The sequence below is a fragment of the Cynocephalus volans genome, chromosome 6, assembly GCF_027409185.1.
Source record: "Cynocephalus volans isolate mCynVol1 chromosome 6, mCynVol1.pri, whole genome shotgun sequence".
Lineage (NCBI taxonomy): Eukaryota > Metazoa > Chordata > Mammalia > Dermoptera > Cynocephalidae > Cynocephalus > Cynocephalus volans.
In genome coordinates, this window is record NC_084465.1 from 158,909,385 (window position 1) to 158,930,511 (window position 21,127).

At 41.7% G+C, this 21,127-nt stretch overlaps 1 protein-coding gene across 1 annotated transcript in view; it reads right to left on the reverse strand.

The window, feature by feature from the left end:
* IPPK (inositol-pentakisphosphate 2-kinase) overlaps nucleotides 1-21,127 on the reverse strand; it is a 61,690-nt gene that overhangs the window by 7,404 nt on the left and 33,159 nt on the right. Inside the window, exons 9-11 of the mRNA XM_063099790.1 lie at nucleotides 19,443-19,716; nucleotides 17,748-17,898; nucleotides 16,459-16,561 (exon numbers count right to left, since the gene is read on the reverse strand). Coding sequence (XP_062955860.1) covers nucleotides 16,459-16,561; nucleotides 17,748-17,898; nucleotides 19,443-19,716 — 528 coding nt within the window. The remainder of the gene's footprint in view (nucleotides 1-16,458; nucleotides 16,562-17,747; nucleotides 17,899-19,442; nucleotides 19,717-21,127) is intronic.

Consider the following 21,127-nt stretch of genomic DNA (forward strand, 5'->3'; position numbering starts at 1 on the left):
AGTATAAAATATTTAGTATGTCTTTAATGCACTGCAAGCCTGTCTTACCAAGAGACAAAACTCAGAAGCCATAAGAGACTCAGATTTGAAAATGTAAAAATTAAAATGCTTTTATATAATAGTAATAATTCAAAGGTAATAGATAAGTGAAAAACTGGGAGAAGATATCTGCAACATATAACAAACTATCAACATCAAGGATGTATAAAGTGCTAGAGATCAATATGGAAAAAGAAAACTACCCAAAAAAGAATTGGACCAAATTGCCAAAAGAAAAAAATCCTACATATATATGCAAAGATGTTCAATCTTACTACAAAACAAGGAAATGCAAATTACAAAAATGAAATATTTTCCGATCAGATGAACAAAACTGTGTGCGTACCTCAGAAATAAAATGAAGGGACTAGACTTTTACTTTGGGTAATGCTGGTCTAGATAATTGTGGCCAACTGCCAAGGTCAATTATATAAGCTGGACAAAATATCAAAAATACCTGCCTAAAGGCAGAACTAAGAAGGAAAGGAAGAATTGCTGGGACAGGGGAGGACAAAGGCATTTGAGTCTGCTTTTCCAAGGGAGGGGTGTGATAATTCTGGAGGGCCAGCTAAGACGCACTTTTAACCAACCTCCAGGGCTACGGGGACAGTAACCATGATGAACCCCCTCTTTGGGTTAGTACCCAAATACTGCACCTTTAAGATTTAAAGTGAGCCAGAGTCAACAGGCCCTACCAGGAACTGCAGCTTTACTTCAAAGAGATCAGTCATTAAAACTGTATTAAAATGACTCCAGCTTGCTACTGCTTCCCAGACCCCTGGCAGAAGTAAACCTAAAATTCTCTCTGGAAGAAGATAGGATCCTAGGCCTCAAATTATTTTTAAAGTAATTGTGCAAATACAATTTCTGGCACACAAGCAAAAAACAAAAATACCATAGTAGGGGAAGGGGTATATGGGAATCTCTATATGTTTTACTCAATTTTGCAGAGAACCTAGAACTGATCTAAAATTTTTTATTTATTTATTTTTTTAAAAAGCTGCAACCGAAAAAAAGAACCTCACAATAGTGGAAAGAGATGCACACACATGGACTGCAGCTATTGGAGGTTTAAGACACACATGCTCCTCTGCTCAAAGAATAAAAGACAATACTAAGAACTTCAGAGGAGAACTAGAAACTAAAAAATGAACCAGTTAGAAATTACAGAACTAAAAAATACAAAAATCAGTTTAAGACGTCAACATAGTTTTAACAGCAGATTAGAAAAAACTGAGGACTGAGATTGTGACATCCAGGTAGACAGGGATAATTTCAACAAGTATAACAATGACTGACGGAAGACCCACTAGCATTCTCCTATTGTGGTTCCTCTTGGGGTGTTATAGAGAAGGTTACAGGGAAGGAATAGTGATTCTTGATGTAGCCCTACATATGTGGGGAGTAGGCAAAGGCAGCCTTCGGCACAAGCTGAGGAGGCAGCTGACAGTTATGGTTTGAAAAATGTGAAACATCTTCCACTGTCTCTCCCATGGCACCTGTGATTCCCACATTATCCACTTTTTTGAGTTGAAATGCAAATGCTATTTAGGAAGTATAACACTGCCACATAAATCAGTTCTCTAAACTAAGTTATCCACAAAGATATGGGTTAAACAAAGGAAGGTAATAATTTGGGGGCAGTGAACAAGGCAGAAAGAAAAAGAAAAGGCTGAAGAGAATTGCTGTACTGGAAGATAGATCAAAATAAAATATCCAGAATGCATGGAAAGAAAAATAACTAGAAAATATAGAAGGAAGGCTGACACAGAAAGTAAAGGAAATGTGTCTAACATACATGTAACGAGTCCAGAAAAGAGGGAATGGGCAAAAACAAAACTTGAAAAAGTTAAGGCCAAAAATTTTCCTAAACTGAAGAAAGACATCAAGCCACAGATTCAAGAACCCCCCCGCATAAAAAAATCACTTACACTGTAGGTATCACTAAACAAAACCTAAGAATTCATTACCAGCAGACATACACTAAAGGAAACATTAAACGGTTCTCTTCAAACATAAATAAAATGATCCCACATACAGCTCAGATATACAAGGCAAATGAAGACGATGCAAGAGATAAACGTGAGTAAATGAATGATGACTGCATAAAACAATAATAATGCTGTCTTGAGTTTAAAATACTAGAACACAGCAACAGCCTATGTTCTGTTAGCAATGTAACCCATAAGTAGTAGTAATACAACGTATTCTAAGAAGCAAAAGTACTAAATAATATTACCCTAATTAGTCAACTGCGTACTGCTATACCTAGGATAACCACTAAAAGAAAAGTAAAAAGCTCTATAACTTCCAAGGTAACTGAGTGAGGACCTGGAATAATAAAAAATAATAATAACCCAAAAGCTTGTAAGAGAGGAAACAAATACAAACCTAAAGCAGGTGAACAATAAAAAGTTTAAACCCAAATATAAGTCTAATTAAACAACAAAGATAAAATGCCAGAATAGATCAAAAAAAAAAAACCCAATTATATGCCACATTTTTTTTAATTGGTGATGAATATTCATGGGGTTCAAAGCTGATTGTAACCACTCGTGCCCAAGATGTGATGGCCAGATCCATACTGGAAGCATGCCCATTACCATAAATTGTGATTATACCCCGTGTCCCCCAACCAATTATCCCCAACCTCCCTCCCCATCCCCCATCCCCCCACTCCACTTTGTATCCCTAGGTCTGCTCTCTTCCTCTGCAAGTCCAATGTACCACTGTGGTCTTTCTTTCCCTCTGTCTTTCTCTCTTAGCTCTCATTTATGAGTGAGGACATGCGGTATTTTATCCCTCTGTGCTTTGCTTATTTCACTGAACATAAGTTTCTCCAAGCTCATCCATGTTGCAACACACACACACACACACACACACACACACACACACACACACACACACACACACACACACACACACACACACACACACACACACACACACACACACACACACACACACACACACACACACACACACACACACACACACACACACACACACACACACACACACACACACACACACACACCCCCCCGGGGGGTGGGGGGAGAAGATATAACAACCACAATTACTTGAAGTTGATACGACAAGCAAACAGAAAGGACATTGTTGGGGGGGGAGGGAGGAGGGAGGGAGGTTTTGGTGATGGGCAGCAATAATCAACCACAATGTATATCGACATAAAAAAAAAAAATACAAACAGAAGATTAAAAATGAAAGGATGAAGGATGGAAAAAGACATAGTACAAATATTAAGGAAAAGAATCTAGAGAAATTACATTAATATCAGACAAAGGAAACTTGAAGGTAAAAAGTATTATCAGAGATTAAAGACACTTGAAAATGAAAAGTTCAATTCACTTGGAAGATGTAACAATTCTAAATCTGAGGCACCAAGCAATATAGCCTCAAATAAATAAGATGAAACAGACAAATCCATAATTATTACAGAAAGTTTCAAAACATACTTCTTATGAAACAAGCAGATGGTAAAATCATTAAGATTGTAGGATATCTGAACAACACAATTAATTGGACCTAATGGAAGATACCACACTTTCAAGTATACAAAGAAGCATTTAAAAAAAAAAATCTACAAAACAACAATTTCAGAGGATCAAAAGCCAGTCTCAACGAAGTTCAAAGGATCATATACAGTATGTTCTCTGACCACAATGCAGTTTTGCTAGTAATTAATACAAAAAAGATAACAAGAACGCCCACGTGTTTGGTTATTAATTCTCAGTACTTCCACGGATCAATGAAGAAATGTTAATAATAATCAGTATATTTTAGTTGAATGACACTGAAAATACAGCTTGTATAATGTAGCTAAAGCCATGTTTAGATGAAAATATATAGCCTTAAATATATATTTTAGAAAAAAGGTGCTGAAAGATAAGCATTCATATCAGAAAGAAGTTACAGAAAGAACAGATTATCCAAAGTGAGTAGAAAAAAGGAAATATTCAAGGTAAGAGAAGTTAATGAAATAGAAAATACAATACTAAAGGATCAAAAGTTAACTTTTATGAAACTAAAAAAATTGATAAACTCTTGGTGGGTCTGATTAAGAGAGGGTCTTAAATCTGTTCGGATTGCTATAACAAAATACCATAAATCGGATGGCTTATAAACAACAGAAATTTATTTCTCACAGTGGCTGGGACATCCAAGGTCAGGGTACCAGCAGATTTGGTATCTGGTGAGGGCCCCTTCCTCATAGACAGCCCTCTTCTTATTCTGACATCACATGGTAGAAGGGGATAGGCTAGCTCTCTGGGGTATCTTTTACAAGGGCACTAATCCAAATCATGAGGTTCCACCCTCATGATGTAATCACTTCCCAAAGATCCTACCTCCACCTTGGGACTTAGGATTTCAACATACAAATTTTGAGAACAAACAATCAGACCACAGCAGAGACAGAGAGAAAAAAACAAATACCAGATGTCAGGAATAAAAGGGTATTCTTCAGATCCTATAAAACATTAAAAGATAATAAAATAATATTACAAAAAAAAAATCATATGCCAAAATTTTGAAAACATAGATAAAACAAATTTCTAGAAAAATACAACTTACCAAAATTAACAAATGAAGAAATAGAAAATATGAAACTGAGTTCATAATTTAAAACTTTCCTATGAAGACAACTATGGGCCTGGATTGTTTTACTTGTGATTCTATAAAACATTTAAAGAAGTGAACTTCTGGTCAAGATGGCAGAATAGACAGTCCCCAGCATGACACTCTCCCACAAATCAACCAATTTACAACAATTAAAAAGCAATGACAGCCAAGCTGGGGCCGCTAGAGCTCAGAAGAGAAGAGACCTACAGAGTGCACAAAGGCAGGAAAAGCCCCAATGAGAGAAAGAAAAAACTGCTCCCACTGTTTTGAATCCAAGCCACTTCAAGGCTGGAGCTGGTGAGTGCAGGGAGCAAGAGCTGGCAAAAGCCGCAGCTGTGCCCTTCCTATGAAGTTGCTTGGAGGTGGCAGGGGAGAAGAGGGCCTTGGTGGCCCTCAGGCCAGCAAGACCACTAACAGGGTTCCCATGGACCCACATAGTAGCAAGCAGCCAAAACAACTGAAAAAAGGAGCCACTCAGAGGCCAGTGAGTCATCACAAGGGACTAGCACATGGCCTGTCCCATGGAAAGTATTTGGAGTGGAAGGCGGGGAGATGGGCCCACCGGGGGAACTCTGGGGCACAGCAAGGACAGCAAATCTACCCTCCAATCAGTGCAGGCCCATTCTGTGTAGACTGGTCAGGAATATAGAACTGCAGAGAGAGCAGTGTGCTGAAAAGACTCAGGCCCAGACCAGAGTTTCAACACAACCCAGGTGCACTAGATCTCATGAGACCTGGAAGTACCTACAAAATCAACCATTAAAACCTGAGCTGCACAAAAAGCCTTCCCCAGAGAATCAGCAGCAAAGCAGCAATTTAGCTCAACCACAGGGCTCAAGTGCTGTTCCTCACAGGAAGTTCCCCCATTTTAGAAGTAAGCAAAGGACAACAAATTAGTTCCAGAGCAGAGTTTAAGTGGTGGGAACAGCAAATAATCCAACACAGAACTGAAAGAAAAAACAAAATACCCACTGATCAGAGACAAAGTTTGATATTAACCGGCAAAGGTCTCACTTCACCAAAGAAAACCTATAAAACCTAGAAGGACTGGAAGCCCCCTGGGCCCCCAAGCCAGGGAGGGGGTAGGACCAGGGGCCTCAGCCATGCCCCTGACACCTGCACCCAGCCTAGTGATGACCACTGAGCTGCCACAGGAAGGGCCCCGGGCTCCCAAGACAGAGCGGTGGGGGCTGAGGGCCTCAGCCATACCCCCCCCCGACACCTACAACCAGCCCAGTGATGACTACTGAGCCGCCACAGAAAACACTTCAGGCTCATGAGACAGGGCAGTGGGGGGCTTCGGGCTTCGGCCACACCCCCCCTGACATCTGCATTCAGCCCAGCAACGGCCAGGCCACCACTGGAAGGCCCCTGGTCTCCCCTGCAGGAATGAGGGGGGTGCCACTGGCCTCCTACATGCCCGCACCCCTTCCTCCTCCTCCCACCCTATTTCCTCCCTCCTTTCCCTCTCCACCTCCCACCCAAATGCTCCACAACAGCATCTTAGAATGTAAAAACAGATGGAGCCAGGGTCTGACCCTCCTCCTGCAACCAGGCACGCCGCCACTGCCATGGGGCCCATCCAGGGCCCTGAGGTATGAAGCTGGGGATGACCCCTCCTCCTGCAACCAGGCAAGGTGCACGCCAAAAACACCACTTCCATGTGGGTGGCCCATCACATCCACCACAACAGCCATGGCTGCCGCAAAAGCGGCTAGACACCACAACCACCATGCAGATGCCCTGCCAGCCACTTGAGTGCACTGACATGAGGAGAGTCACAGAGGAGACAAAGGAAAAGAAGAGGATGTCTCTCTCCACAAAGCCCATCCCAGGGTGACAGAAGAGACATCTACACTATGATAATAGTGGGAGACCTGAACACACCTCTCTCAGCACTGGACAGATCATCTAGGCAACAAATCAACAGAGTAATCGGTACTCTTTTCAGAAGAAGAAAAGAAATCCAGGGTTATCAGAGGTAGGAGCAGGGAGGGAGAGGGGGATGGGGAGAGATTAGATAAGGGGCATAAAGAATAAGTACAATTTGAATAACGTATATGCTAATAACATTGATTTGATTAACATACATCAACGTCAAACCCCCAAAATACGCATAATCAATTATGATTCAATAAAAAAAAAAATGAATGAAAAAAACATTTAAAGAAGAAATAATACCAGTCTTATTCCATCTCAACCACAGAATACAAAAACAGCATACAACCTTCAAGTATTTTATCGGGCAGGCATGCCCTTGATACCAAGACTTAACAAAGACATTACAAGCAGGGAAAGTATACAGCTCATATCACTCACAAACATATATGCAAAAAACCCTAAACAAAATATTAGCAAATCCAATATCATAATATATAAAAAAAATTATACTATACATCACAACGAATTGTGCAATTAACCATATTGGAAACAGAAAAGGCATTGATAAAATTCAACATCCACTCCTCATTTAAAAAAAACAACAGCAAAACTTAAATTAGGAATAGAAGGGAACTTCTTTAATCTGATACAGTCATTTATTTTTTACAAAAACCCTACGCAAACAATTAGTGGTCAAATGGTTTCTCTTTGAGATTTGGAATAAGACTACAATTTCCACTATCACACATTAACTCCATGCAGTCAAGCAAAACAAATAAGTGAAAGGTATGAGGATTGGAAAGGAAAAGAAAAAAAATAAAATCCACAGACAATATGATTACATACAAAGAAAATCCAAAAGAAGCTAAAATAAATTGTTAGAATTAATAAGCAAGCAAAATTGATACAAGGTCAAAATAGAAAAACCAACTGCATTCCTAAAAAACCAAAATAAACACTACAAAAATGAAATATTTTTGAAGATACCATTTATGTCTAAAACCATCAAATATCTTGAAATCTAGTAAAATATAAGACCTCTCTGAAGAAAACCATAAAATGTTTTTACTAGAAATTAACGCCTAGAAAAAAATTCTCAAGTCCATATTGGAAGATTCAATACTGTATAGATGTCAACACTTGTCATCATTTTAATGCCAAACCAATCAAAATCCCAGCTTTCCCTTGTAGAACTGAACAAGGTGATTCTAAAATTTATGTAGACATGCAAAAGGTCAAGAATTGCCAAGACATTTTTTATTTCACTTTTTACTCTTCGGGTAGCTGGCTGGTACAGGGATCTGAACTGTTGACCTTGGTGTTACAAGGCTGCGCTCTAACCAACCAACCAGATCTCAAGGCATTTTTCAAAGCTAAGACATCCTTGAAGAAAATGTAGAAGAATGTGCTGTTCTGGATATCAAGACTTGTTATGACTCTATAGGGTTCAGGATAATTCCTATAATGCTGGGACAATTCCATACCAAAAGAAAATAAAACCCTATCTCAGCCATTCCAAAAACCAGTGGCAAATAGTTACCCACCAAAATATGAAAGGCAAAACAATAAACTTCCTAACGACAGCATAGGAAAATCTTTAGGACCTTAAGATAGAGAAGATTTCTTAAATAGGAAAAAGACCACTACATTAGACTACCTTAAAATTATGAATTACCCTTCTCATATAAGGATTCCATTATGAGTGACAAAACAAACTACAGAGTGGAAGAAGATATCTGTAGCACATATCTGACAAAGGGCTTCTTTCTATTCAGAATATATAAAGAGCTTCAAATCATAAAAAAAGAGCTCTATAAGAAACTGGGCAAGAAACTTAAATAGGTACTTCACAAAAAAGAAAATCCAATAAACATGAAAAGGTGCTTAATTTCAATACCACAAGACACCACTACACTCACCATTTGGCTAAAATTAAAAACACCCACAACCAAGAGAGGGTGTGGAGCACACGTTACTCTTAAACTGTTGTCAGGAATGTAAACAGGTGAAACTTTTGTAGTATCTACTAAAGCTAAATACATTCATCCTTCCGGCCCAGAAATTCCACTCCTAGGGCTATATCCAAGAGAAGTGTGTACACATGTACAAGAGATCTGTACAAGAATGTTCACAACAGCTTTATTCATAATAACCAAAATCTGGGAACAACCCTAATGTCCATAAACAGTAGAAGAGAGAAATTGTACTATATCCATTCATGGATCACTACAAAGCAATGACCATGTGGAAATGCATGCAATAACAAAGGTGAATCTCATAAATGTTACAGCTAAAAAAAAAAAAAAAAAAATAGACGCAAGATACAGTATAATCCCATATATAAAGTTGAAAAACAGGAGAAATTATGGGGATACAAGTCAGTACAATAGTTAACCCTGGAGAGAAAGGATAGACAAGTGCTTGGACGGGACAACAACAGGGACTCTGGTGGGCTGCCAGTGTTTCATATCCACATCTGAGTGGCGGTTCCACAAGGGTATGCTTAATGACAAGCCACTGGGCTGTACATTTTTTTTCTGTGTTCTTTTCTGTATGTGCTATTACAGTAGGACCCCCCACCTTATCTGTGGTTTCACTTTCCACAGTTTCAGTTACCCACAGTCCAAAAATATTTAATGGAAAATTCCAGAAATAAACAATTCACAAGTTTTAAATTTGCTCCCTCTTCTGAGTAGTAAGATGAAATCTCACCCTGTTCCTCTCCATCCTGCTGGGACGTGAATTGTTCCTCTGTCCAGTGTGTCCATGCTGTATACACTACCCACACATTTGTCAGTACTATCTGGTTATCAGATCGACTGTCAAGGTATCACAGTGCTTGTGTTCAAGTAACCCTTATTTTACTTAATAATGGTCCTAAAGCACAAGAGTAGGGATGCTGGCAATTTGTAAATGTCAGACAAGCCATAAAGTACTTCCTTTAAGTGAAAAAGTGAAAGTTCTCGATTTAATAAGAAAAGGAAAAAAATCGTATGCTGAGGTTGCTAAGACTTATGGTAAGGACAAACCTATTTATGAAATTGTAAAGAAGGAAAAAGAAATTTATACTAATTTTGCTGATGCACCTCAAACTGCAAAAGTTATGGTCACGGAGCTTGATAAGTGCTTAGTTAAGATGGAAAAGACATTAAATTTGTGGGCAGAAGACATAAACAGAAATGTGTTCCAATTGATGGCAGTCAGGTTTGGTACTATCTGTGCTTTCAGGCATCCACTGGGGATCTTGGAACATATCCCCAGTGGATAAAGGGGGACTACTGTATTTCACAATACAAATGGTTAATAAAACAAAAGCTTAGACAATTAAAATAAAGATTTTATCCTGGGTAAAAAAATATATATATATATTAAATGTTAAAAAATAATAATAAAAGGATTTTTTTTAAAAAATTTAATTAAAAAAATTAAAAATTTAAATACCAGTAATATGTAGGGTTTGTGAGGGCATAGGGAAACACTGTCCTCAACTGTTGCAAGAAAGAACATAATTAGTAAAATCTTTTGGGGAGAGCAATGTGACAGAATCTATCAAAAATAAATGCAGGAGCTGGCTGGTTAGCTCACTTGGTAAAGTGTGGTGCTGATAAAACCAAGGTCAAGGCTTCAGGTCCCCATCCCAGCCAGCTACCACCAAAAAATATAAAATAAAATAAACATAGCCCTTCTCAGGCTGGCTGGTTGGCTCTGCTGGTTAGATGTGGGAGCATGATGCTGACGACACAAAGGTCCGAGATTCAATCCCTATACCAGCCGGCCACAGGAAAAAAAAAAAATCTTACAAATAAATAAATAAATCCAGCAACAACACCCAAATAAATAACAGTGGTATATATACTAAAGAGGAGAAAGAAGTATGGAGGGCTTCCAAGGGGCCTCCTAAAAACCACTAGATCTGTGATGACATTCCTTTTAGTGTACCGCTGGACTTGCCACGAAGGTCAGGGAAATCCCCAAGCCAACCCCCTCTTCTCACCATCTACTCCCAAAAGAGCCAAAACTAGAATTTTTAGCAGGGAACAAGTGGGAAGGCGAAGCTGTCCTGTAGGCAAATGCTAATGTCAGCACTGCTCCTAGGAAGAAGCCATGGAGTAGAGGATCTAAACCTGAGAATCCTCCCCTAAGGCAAGGATCCCCATCCTCTCTGGAGGAAAGCATCCCCCATTTACATCTCCAGGATTCCTACAGTTTAAGATCAAACAAATATGAGCTCACAATCATATATCATCAAAAGCCCAATCAAGGAAGGCCACATGGACAAGTCAACCAAAATAACAGGTGTTTTACCTCCAAGGTTTTATTGTATCTGATATCAGATATAGAATACAAACTAGAATATAACTACAGAATACAAACAGAATAAATTATTCATAAATTGCTTAAAGAAATAAAACATGGAGTTTAAAAATAAGCAAGCAACAAAGAACTAGCAAAACTACCAAGAAGATGTGAAAATGAATCAAATAGAACTTTCAGAAATTAAAAATATAACTATTGAAACAGAATACTCAGTGAATAAGTGAAATAGCAGATTAGACACAGCTGATGAAAGAATTGGTGAATTGGAAGACAGAGCTGAAAAAAAATACCTGGAAGGTAGGGCAAAGAGACAAAGAGATGAAAAATATGAATAAGCAGTTAAGACATGTGGAATATAAAATAAGGTCTGACCATATTGAATTAGAGTCCCAGAAGAAGAGAATATGATAATGGAAAAAAGAAAATATTTGAGGAGAAACAGGCTGAGAATTTTCCAGAATTAATAAAAGACATAAACCTACAAATAGAGAAAGCAGAACAAATACCAACCAGGACAAATAAAAAGAACAACACATCTAATCACACTGCACTAAAATGTTGAGTAACAAGAGAGAGGAAGAGAAGACCTTAAAAGTAGCCAGAGAGATAAGACAAGATCACCTCCTGAGGAAGGACGATTAGACTAACACAATATATCTCAACAGCAATAATGGCAGTCAGAAGATTTTATATAAAATGTTTAAATGCTATAATAATAACAAAAAAACCCCACCACCTTCTTTGTACCTGGAAAAAATTACTTTTGGAGAATGTGGATGAAATATAAACATACTCATATTCAGAGAGTTTATAAAAAAAACTTCACTAATGTAACTTCTAAAGGATATTCCTCAAGAAGAGGAAGAAAACTGTAAATAACTGTTGGCCAATAAATTAGACAATTTAGATGAACAATTTCCTAAAAAGACACAAACTACCAAAACTGACTTAAGAAGAAACAGACAATATTATTAAATCTGTAACAAGTAAGGAGAATGAATTAAGAATCAAGCTAACCACAAAGAAAAGCCCAGACCCAGATGACTTCACTACTGAATTGTATCAAATATTTTAAGAATTAACACCAAATGGAAGAGGCTGGAACACTTCCCAACTCACTCTGTGAGGCCAGTATTACCTTGATATAAAAAACAAAGACGTCACAAGAAAATAAACCACAGACCAATATCTCTTATGAATATGAACACAAAAATCTTAAAAAAAAATAACAGCAAACTGAAACTAGTAACATAAGAAGGATCATATACCATGACCAAGTGGGGCACATCCCAGGAACGCAAGGGTGATTTTAACATCCAAAAATAAATGTAACTAATACACCACATTAATAGAATGAAGGACAAAAACCACAAAATCCACTTTCATGATAAAAATACATTCAACAAATCAGGAAGAGAAGGGAACTTCTTCAACTTAATAAAGGACATGAACAAAAACCCAAAGCTAACATCATACACGATGATGACAGACTAAACACTGTCCCCATAAGACCAAGAACTAATCAGGGATGTCCACTCTTGCCACTTGTATTCAACATTGTATTAGAGGTACTAGTCAGGGTAATTATACAAGAAAAATAAATCAAAGACATCTCAATTGGAAAGGAAGAAGTAAAGCTATCTCTATTCACAGATGATCTTACATAGAGAGAATCCTAAGGAATCCACTAAAAACTATTAGAACTAGTAAATAAACTCAAGGTTCAGGTGACAAAATCAATATACAAAAACAAATTATATTTCTCTACACTTGTAATGAGCAATTCAAAAAGGGAATTAAGAAAACAATTCCATTTACAATAGCATCAAAAAGAATAATATATTTAGGAATAAACTTAAGAAAAGAAGCAAAAACCTATGCTCTGAAAACTAAGTAACAATGTTGAAAGAAAACAAAGATCTAAATTGATAGAAAAAATCCCATGTTCATAGATCAAAAGACTCACTACCCAAAGTGATCTACAGATTCCTGGCAATCCATATTAGAATCTCCAGCTGGCTTCTCTGTAGACATTGACAAGCTGATTCTAGAATTTATATGGAATTACAAGGGGCTTCAAATAGACAAAACAATCTTGAAAAAGAACAAAGTTGGGGAACTCACACTTCCCCACTTCAAAACCTACAGTAGGTTAAATCAACATAGGTTAAGCATAAGTATAGACATACAGATCAATGGAACACAATTGACCATCCAGAAATAAACCCATACTTTTATGGTCAGTTGATTTTCCAAAAGGATGTCAAGAACACTCAATGGGGAAAGAATAGTCTCTTCAACGAGTGGTGCTGAGACAACTGGATATCCACATGCAAAGGAGTGAAGTTGGACCCCTACCTCAAACCAAATACAAAAAATTAACTCAAAGTGGATCAAAGACCTAAAAGTAAGAGCTAAAACAATAACACTCTTAGAAGGTAACATAGGGATTTGGAAATCTTAATGACCTTGGATTTAGCAATAAATTCTTAGATATGACACCAAAAATATGAACAACTTAAGGAAAAAAAACAGGACTTCATCAAAATTAAAAATGTTCGTGCATCAAAGAACATTATCAAAGTAAAAAGGCGGCTGACAGAATGGGAGAAAATATTTGCATATCATATATATGTTAAGGGTCTAGTACCCAGAATATACAAAGAATTCTTACAGCTCAACAAAAAGACAACACAATTAAAAAGTGGGCAAAGGATCTGAACAGACTTTTCTCCAAAGAAGATACATAAATAATCAATAAGCACATAAAAAGATGCTCTCTTTCTTCAGGGAGATGCAATTAAAACCATAACAAGATACCACCGCACACCCCCAGGACAGCTAAAATCAAAAAGACAGAACCTTAAGGTCACAGATTTGGATCCCTGTACTAGCCAGCCACACACACACAAAAAAGGACAGATAGTAACAAGTGTTGATGAGGACATGGAGGAACAAAAAACAGTACAGCAGTTTTGGAAAACAGTCTGGCATTTCCTCAAAAACTTAAAGTTGCTCTTGGACCCAGCAATTCCACTTCTAGGTATGTACCCCAGAAAAGCGGAAACATACATACACATCAAAACTTGTACACATATATTTACAGCAACACTGATCATAATGGCCCCCCAAAATTGGAAACAACCCACGTGCCCGTCAAATGATGAATGGGTATGTCCATACAGTGGATAGTATGTGCTATGTCTATTCAACATAATATTATTCAGTCGTAAAAAGGAATGAAGTAGTGATCTATGCTACAACACGGGAGAACCTTGAAAACATGCTAAATGAAAGAGGCCGACCACAAACGGCCACATTTTGAACGATTCCATTTATATGCAATATCTGGAATAGACAAATCTACGGAGACTGAAAGTAGCTTAGTGGTTGCTTAGGGCTGGGGGAATAGTGAGACAAAGGGATAATAACTGAAGGGTACGTACGGGTTTTGAGGTGATAAAAATCTAAAAGCAACTGTGGTGATGGTTGTACATATCTGTGAACACAGTAAAAACCATCGAACTGTACACTTTAAGTGAGTAGACTGTATGGTATATAAATTATATCCTGATAAAGCTGCTATAGAAAAAAGGGAAAGGTCTGAGATACAAGAATGTTAGGCAGTGATATGGGCAAACATGGATAAATCTGAACAAACATCCATATAAAGTAATACGAATTATGGGACTTTAAAAAAATAACAAGACAAATAATACCAGACAATAACTGCATGGAAAATGGGAGAGGCAAGTGGAATTAGAGTGTCCCAAGTCCCTATATTGTGTGGGGGTTGGTGGTGTTAATAAATGATAACTTTAGACTTTAAATATACAGGGTCAAATTGGACAAAAAGCCACCAAAAGGAGAGAAACAAGGTGTAACTTCCAAACCAGTAGGGCAAAAAACAGAATTAAAAAACCAACAAGCAGAAGTGTACAAAGGTCAGCGAACAATGGGCCGGGGGCCAAATCAAGCCCACCACCGTTTCTATAAGTAAAGCTTTACTGGGACCCAGCCCCACTCTGCACATTCTTTGTGGCTGCTTGTCTGAACTACACTGGCAGAGTTGTAGCTGCAATGGAGACCAGATGGCCCACAAAGCCTGAAACATTTACTGCCTGGCCCTTTACAGAGTCTACTGACCCCTGTTACAGCACAGACAACGAAAGCAAGAATTATTGAGGGCTGTAGTTTCCTGGGCATTGAAATGAAGGCAATATCCCTTCCTCTCTTCAGAGATACAAGGTTCAATTAGATAAACACTATAAGTCAAAGAACTTTTGCATGGTAATGTTCTCAACCCCTCCCCAGCTTCAGCTTCCCAACCACCCTCTTCAGATTTAGCTACCAGAACCTAACTCCCTAAACGAGAAAAAGAGCAGACCCTCATATCCAACATGCAAGACCTCAAGCCATATGTACACAATTTCTCCCAATAGTAACATCTTGCAACACTACCATAGTGAGGACAAGTGATATATATACAATCCACAATCTTGTTCCTATCTCGCAGGTTTTTCACGTACGTGTGTGTGTGTGTGTGTGTGATTTATCACGTGTAAGTTCATATAACCACACCCACCCCTCTTCTCCTCCCTGACCCCCAGCAACCGCTAATCTTTGTCATTTCAAGAATGTTATAAACACAGAACCATAGTGTGTATCCTTTGGGAATTGGCTTTTGTCACTCAGCAAAGTTCCCTGGCGATCCATCCAGGCTGCTGAGTGTCGATCCCTGGTGTACACGCACCATGGTCTGTCTAACCTGTTGGTCACCTGTTGAAGGACACTCGGCAGCCTAGCAAAGCCTATGGACCTCTCTCAGAATAACATTTTTAAATGCATAAAATAAAATATAGAGGGTGACAATGTAAAATACTGAAATATTTTAAAAAACAAATATATTCCATAGTAAAACATAACATCTCAGGCAGTGATGAATGTAACCATATCTCAAGGTGTTTGCATGAGATGGAGGGTCTGATTTCTCTTAGTGGCAAAGTCCCGTGTCCTGCTGACCCCACAGGGTGGTTGCCACATTCATAAAGGAGGGAATGCCAAATTTCAGGTAGAGGTTAGTGAAAATAAAGAAGTAATTTTTTTCCTCTCCGAGTTCACGTAGCCCTGAATTCCCTGAATTTCGCAGAACCAGAAAGTATAGGACCAGGCCTCTTCCCTAAGAGATTCTCCCAGGCTGCCCCTTGGGCTCAGTTCTTGGGGAAGAAAGCTGCCCGCACACAGCCATGGTGGGGCAGAGGCACCAGTGGGGTCTGGGACCCCTACTGAGGGCCTTTAAGGAAGGGATAATGTAGGCTGGCAGTCCCTGTGGCCTGATTCTGGTCGAGGTGCACTTGTCCTACCCTAAGACCTGCGTGGGCTGGAGCAGAACCGAACCACAGGAAATCCTCTTTCAAAGCTAAATGTCCCATCACCTGCTCTGGTCCATCTGGGGGAAGCTTCAGACACTCTTCTTTTAAGATCCCAAGTTTCCACATCAGGGGTGGGAGGTGGGAAAACCCCAAGTTAGTGCCAAAAGTTTAAGGAGAACACAGTGTACTCTGGATGGGGTCTGCCCACCTTTGTTAATGCGAAGGCCACCGTCCCATCATCCTCAGTGGAAAGATCAAGCAGCTTCTGGTAAAACGTTTCATCATAAGGTCCGTCTATTTGTAACCTTTTTCTGAAGGAGAAAGTACAATAAAAACAGAATGACAAAGTTGCTTGGATATTGTTTCTTAAACTGCTACAGCAAGTAGCAGCCCTTAGCAAATTTAATAATCACACATTTTGTTTTAAAGAACACCTAATAAATCTCAGGCTTCCTCATATTAAACTTGGTTCTGAAGCATCCAGGTTTTAAAGAGAACCTAGCAAGACCTAAGCCAGGAAGCCCTGATGACGAGCCCTCTCCTGTGACCAGAGCGGAGACACAAGTGAATGCTAGTGAGGAAAGAAGAGGATGGATCCTGGCTCCTGCCAGACGCCAGGGTGTGGGTTCCAGTGTACCCAGGGACAGAGGCTCGGTGGCCGTGGAAGCTCAGGATCTGTGGAGCAACACTGCCCTCTGCAGGCTTGGTCCAGACTCAGGACTCTGGAACTATCAGGTTCACAGAGGTGCTTTCTTTTCTAGAAATGGTAAGTGACCACTCTTCTCATTCAGACCCTGGGACTCCCTCACAAGGCACAGATTTTTTTTTTTTTTTTTTTTTAAGGTTTCCATCCTTTAATTTTTTAAATATAATATACAGAACCTCAATACTACAGCATTTCAGTTTCAAACTGTGGGAGATTACATTCAAACATGCTTGGATTTGACAAGTTACTTTTACAATACTGAGAAATTTCATGAAAAAGGTATTTAATGATTTTTAAGATAATCAAATTTTTTTGCTACATGGGCCAATGCATTAATAGTAGCCTGTTTAAAAATGTAGTCTTTTGGACTTCAGATTATTATAAAAGAATATCAAGATTATACAGACATATTCTCTATATACTTTTCACAAACTCATTTCATTTTGAAGGCTAAAGGTAAATGTTATACATTAGAACATTTCATGAGACCATCACTCTTTGTACTTTGAAAAAGTCAAAAACGAAATCACAATGTCCTAAAGACATCGCTATTTCTAGAATACATTGATATAATCATAAAGGCTACTAGAACTAGATTATCACTTTTACATCAACACTTTTCAAGGCACAGAATTCTTGAGCCAGGCCCTGGGGACAGGGGGCAAGGGGCTGACAGAAGCCAGGCACTGGGAGGCTTGTTCTGTCCTCGAGTTGGGGCAATCCTGGACCCCAACCACCCCACAGACTCCTCTCAGGGCTTCCCAAAAGGGGGAAGACTGTGTCAGCCTCACCTCTCCTCGGGAAACTCCTCCAGGTACTGTTCAACCCGGTTGTATAGAGGGTAGAGGCCTTCGATGTCCAGCAGGTCCAACATCTGCACCTGGAGGGTTTTGTACAGAAGACAGCCCTTCGGTAACCCCGAGCACTCTGGGGTGTTTTTTCCTACCAAGAACATCAGGGGAAAACGAGAGCAGGTTTATTGTCAAAGACTGAAAAACGTGGAGGGAAACACAGGCCAGCGTAGACTGCAGGGCTCCCCCTGGGCTGGACCCCGCCTGGCACTAAGGGCAGACAGCAAGCCTGCCTTGCAGAACTGCTGGGGCTGGAAGGAGCGCGGACATGTTGGGCTGCCCAGGCCATGCACAGATGAAAGAACAAGAAACCCAGGCATCCTCTTCAGAACCTCCTTTATAGCCCACCTCACAAGCCCAAGAAATCACTTTATGATTCCAATTTAAAAGGAGAATCCTCGTTCTGAATAAGACAAGGCACAGAACTGCAAAGGATCATGTTGACATCCCTAAATCTACAAGACCACTAAAGGAGGACTCGCCATCTATAGAGTCCAGAACCATGAGCCCACGTTGAGAAGCCAGCCTCTGGGCTGGCCACAGGCACGTGCTGAGAACTGGCCATGCAGGGCCATGGGCTGTGGTCAAAGCCACCAACGAGGACCTGAAGCAAAACTCCATTCAACATTCCTGTGGGCTCTGACACCTGCTGTGTACAAGGTTAGGAGACACCAAGTCCCAGACCATCTCCTACCCCTGAAGGGAGCAACCACCTCCCATAAAGAACCAAACTACAGGTGAAGATGGGGCAAGAGATGTGTCCATGCTGGGAAGTGGCTGCAGACTTTGCACAGGATGAGCCTGGCCACAGGAGCGAAGAGGAAAATGGGAGTAAAAGCTCACATACCCAACTAGAGGGGATTTGATAAAACTACAGGATATCCATGTGGTGTAATCTATTGCACTGCCAATAATACATTTGCTGATATAGATACAAAGTTATGCTAATTAAGCAAAAAAAGTCTGGTTACAAAATAACATGTAGAATATGATCTTATTGTTTTAAAAAGTGCACATCCCAAGGGTTATGCTTGTTTCTGCATGTGTGTCCGAGAAGTTGTCTCCTCATGGTGTCCCCAGGCCACCTCACAATGCAGCCATCTGTGTGTCCTTCCAAACGTATTTTGCTTCCTTAAAAGCAGGCACGTGCTCAGGTTATGGTCATAACTTTAAGAAAATTTTCTGAAATGATCAGTAATCACTTATCCAACAAGAAAAATAAAAACCACAAAATTCATTTGTGGTAAGAAAAAATTGCCACGGGGTGCCAAGTGGAAGACAGAGCCCAGGGCACGGGTGGGCTTCTGTTTGCACAAGGAACAGGGCTGCCGTCTCCAAACTGCCCTCCGGTTCCCAGAGTCACGAGATGTCACGACCCCCAGCTCCTGTCTGTGAGGAAGGCGTCCCACGGTGGCCACACTCAGCCTGAGAAACACGCACAGGAGAACCTGCTCCCTGTGCTGTGCTGAGGGTCAAAGGGGATAACGTAACCGAAACGCTCTGCAAACCACGCAAAGCAAGTGCGTTCTCAGCAAAACTGCCGCCCAAACGTGTCCTGCCATCCGCAAGCCCAGTTAAGGGAGAGAAAGGAAAGCGCCCCGCGAGGCCAGGCGGAATGCGCGGGGCGGCACCTACCTTGGCGCCGCAGGCTGCTGCTGAAAGGGCTGGCTTCGCAGACCCGCGGGCCCCGCGGCCCCGGCCTCAGGGCGCCGGGCCAGCCCTTGTCGGCGCCGCTCAGCAGCACGCGCGCGACCACGCGCACCAGCTCCCGGACCACGGCCCGTGCGCACTGGGGGCCGCCGGCCAGGCCGTTGGAAGGGAAGAAGAAGGGCTTGAGGTGGTGCGCCAGCTCGCTCCAGTCGGCCACGGGGCTCCGCGCATCTCCGCAGCCATAGATCAGCTCGCCGTTCTTCCGCGGGAGAGAGAGAGGGCGTCAGCCCAGCCAGCGCAGGCGGACACCTCGGTCCCCGCGGCCGGCGGGCCCCAGTAAAGGTCCCCCCACCTGGGGTCCCTGCACCCTCCAGCCCTCGGGGGCACCAGCCCTCCCATGCCATGTTATCAGCCACGAGGCAAATCCTACTCAACGTGGAAAGGAAGTTTGAAAAATTGAAGACCAGCGCCCCGACCTGACAACACCCCTCGGCATTGCGATCCGCGAGCCAGCTCTCAGCACAAAGCGACAGACTCCCAACGCGAGGACAGCGGTCGGCCGGGTCAGGGCCGGGCTCAGGGCCATCTGGTGCTGGGCACATGCAGCCTCTGAGCTGGGACCCGCGGGTGTCAAGTTATGGAAACCTCCATGTTGGAGAACGTCCTGCCTTCTTAAACCGAACCCAGGAAAGAAACTCCTTATGGCATCGAGGTTCACATTGGAATGTTCCCAGGGCACAGGCAGGGACATCTGCTGCCACCCAGTGGGCCCGATACCATGACTTTTATGGGGCTCTGGGGGCCCCAAGCAGCAGCCGACCCCAGGAGAGTGCAGAATCCCTTTGAAACTTATTTGTTCATCACTGTGACGTATGGCCAACACAGCCCCAGTGGCCCCTGCTTCCTCACACAGCTTGAAGAACCCCCGACACGGGGTTTGGTCAGTGTGACCAACAGAACATGGGCAGAGCAACGGCACATCCCCTGCGAGATTAAGCTAGAGAAGACACTGTGGTTCCGCCCTGGTCACTCTCCTGTGGGGTCACAGCAGCCACACTGAGCAGCTCCATGAGAAGTCCCATGGGGCCAGGACTGAGGCCACCAAGCCAGGACTAGCTAAGCTGCTTCTCAGCTCCTGGCCTCAGAAACTGTGAGCTGACGGGAGGTTGTTCTGAGCTAAGCTTTGGGGTATTTAGCAGTCGCTGATCCAGATGAGGACAGCCTCTGCACTCAAGAGGTATGGACAGACTCTCCTCCGTCACTGGGTCCTGTGGCACCTCTCCTGGGAGTCCCCTGTCTGGGGCTCTGTTGGAGCCTAAAGGATAATTGGGACACAACTGAGACCACTGGCCACTCTGGGCAGGAGCAGGGGTGACAGCAGGGCTGGAAGGCAGCAGGCCAAGGCCCAGGGCAGGGCGCAGGGCCCATGGGGAAGCCAGCCCCTCTCCTCCAGGCCACAGGAGGCTGGGGGCCCCTCACCCCGCAGCCAGGGTTCTGATGTGAAGGGCAGTGTGAATGTGGAGTCCGGGTGGACGGTGACTCACACACAAATATTCCACTCAAGAACCTCATGTGGCGTTCAGCAGAGCCACTGACTAGGCAGCAGGGTGGTGGCTCTGTGACAGTGTCCACCCCCCCAAGCCCCCAACATTCCTCACCACGTGTCCCTT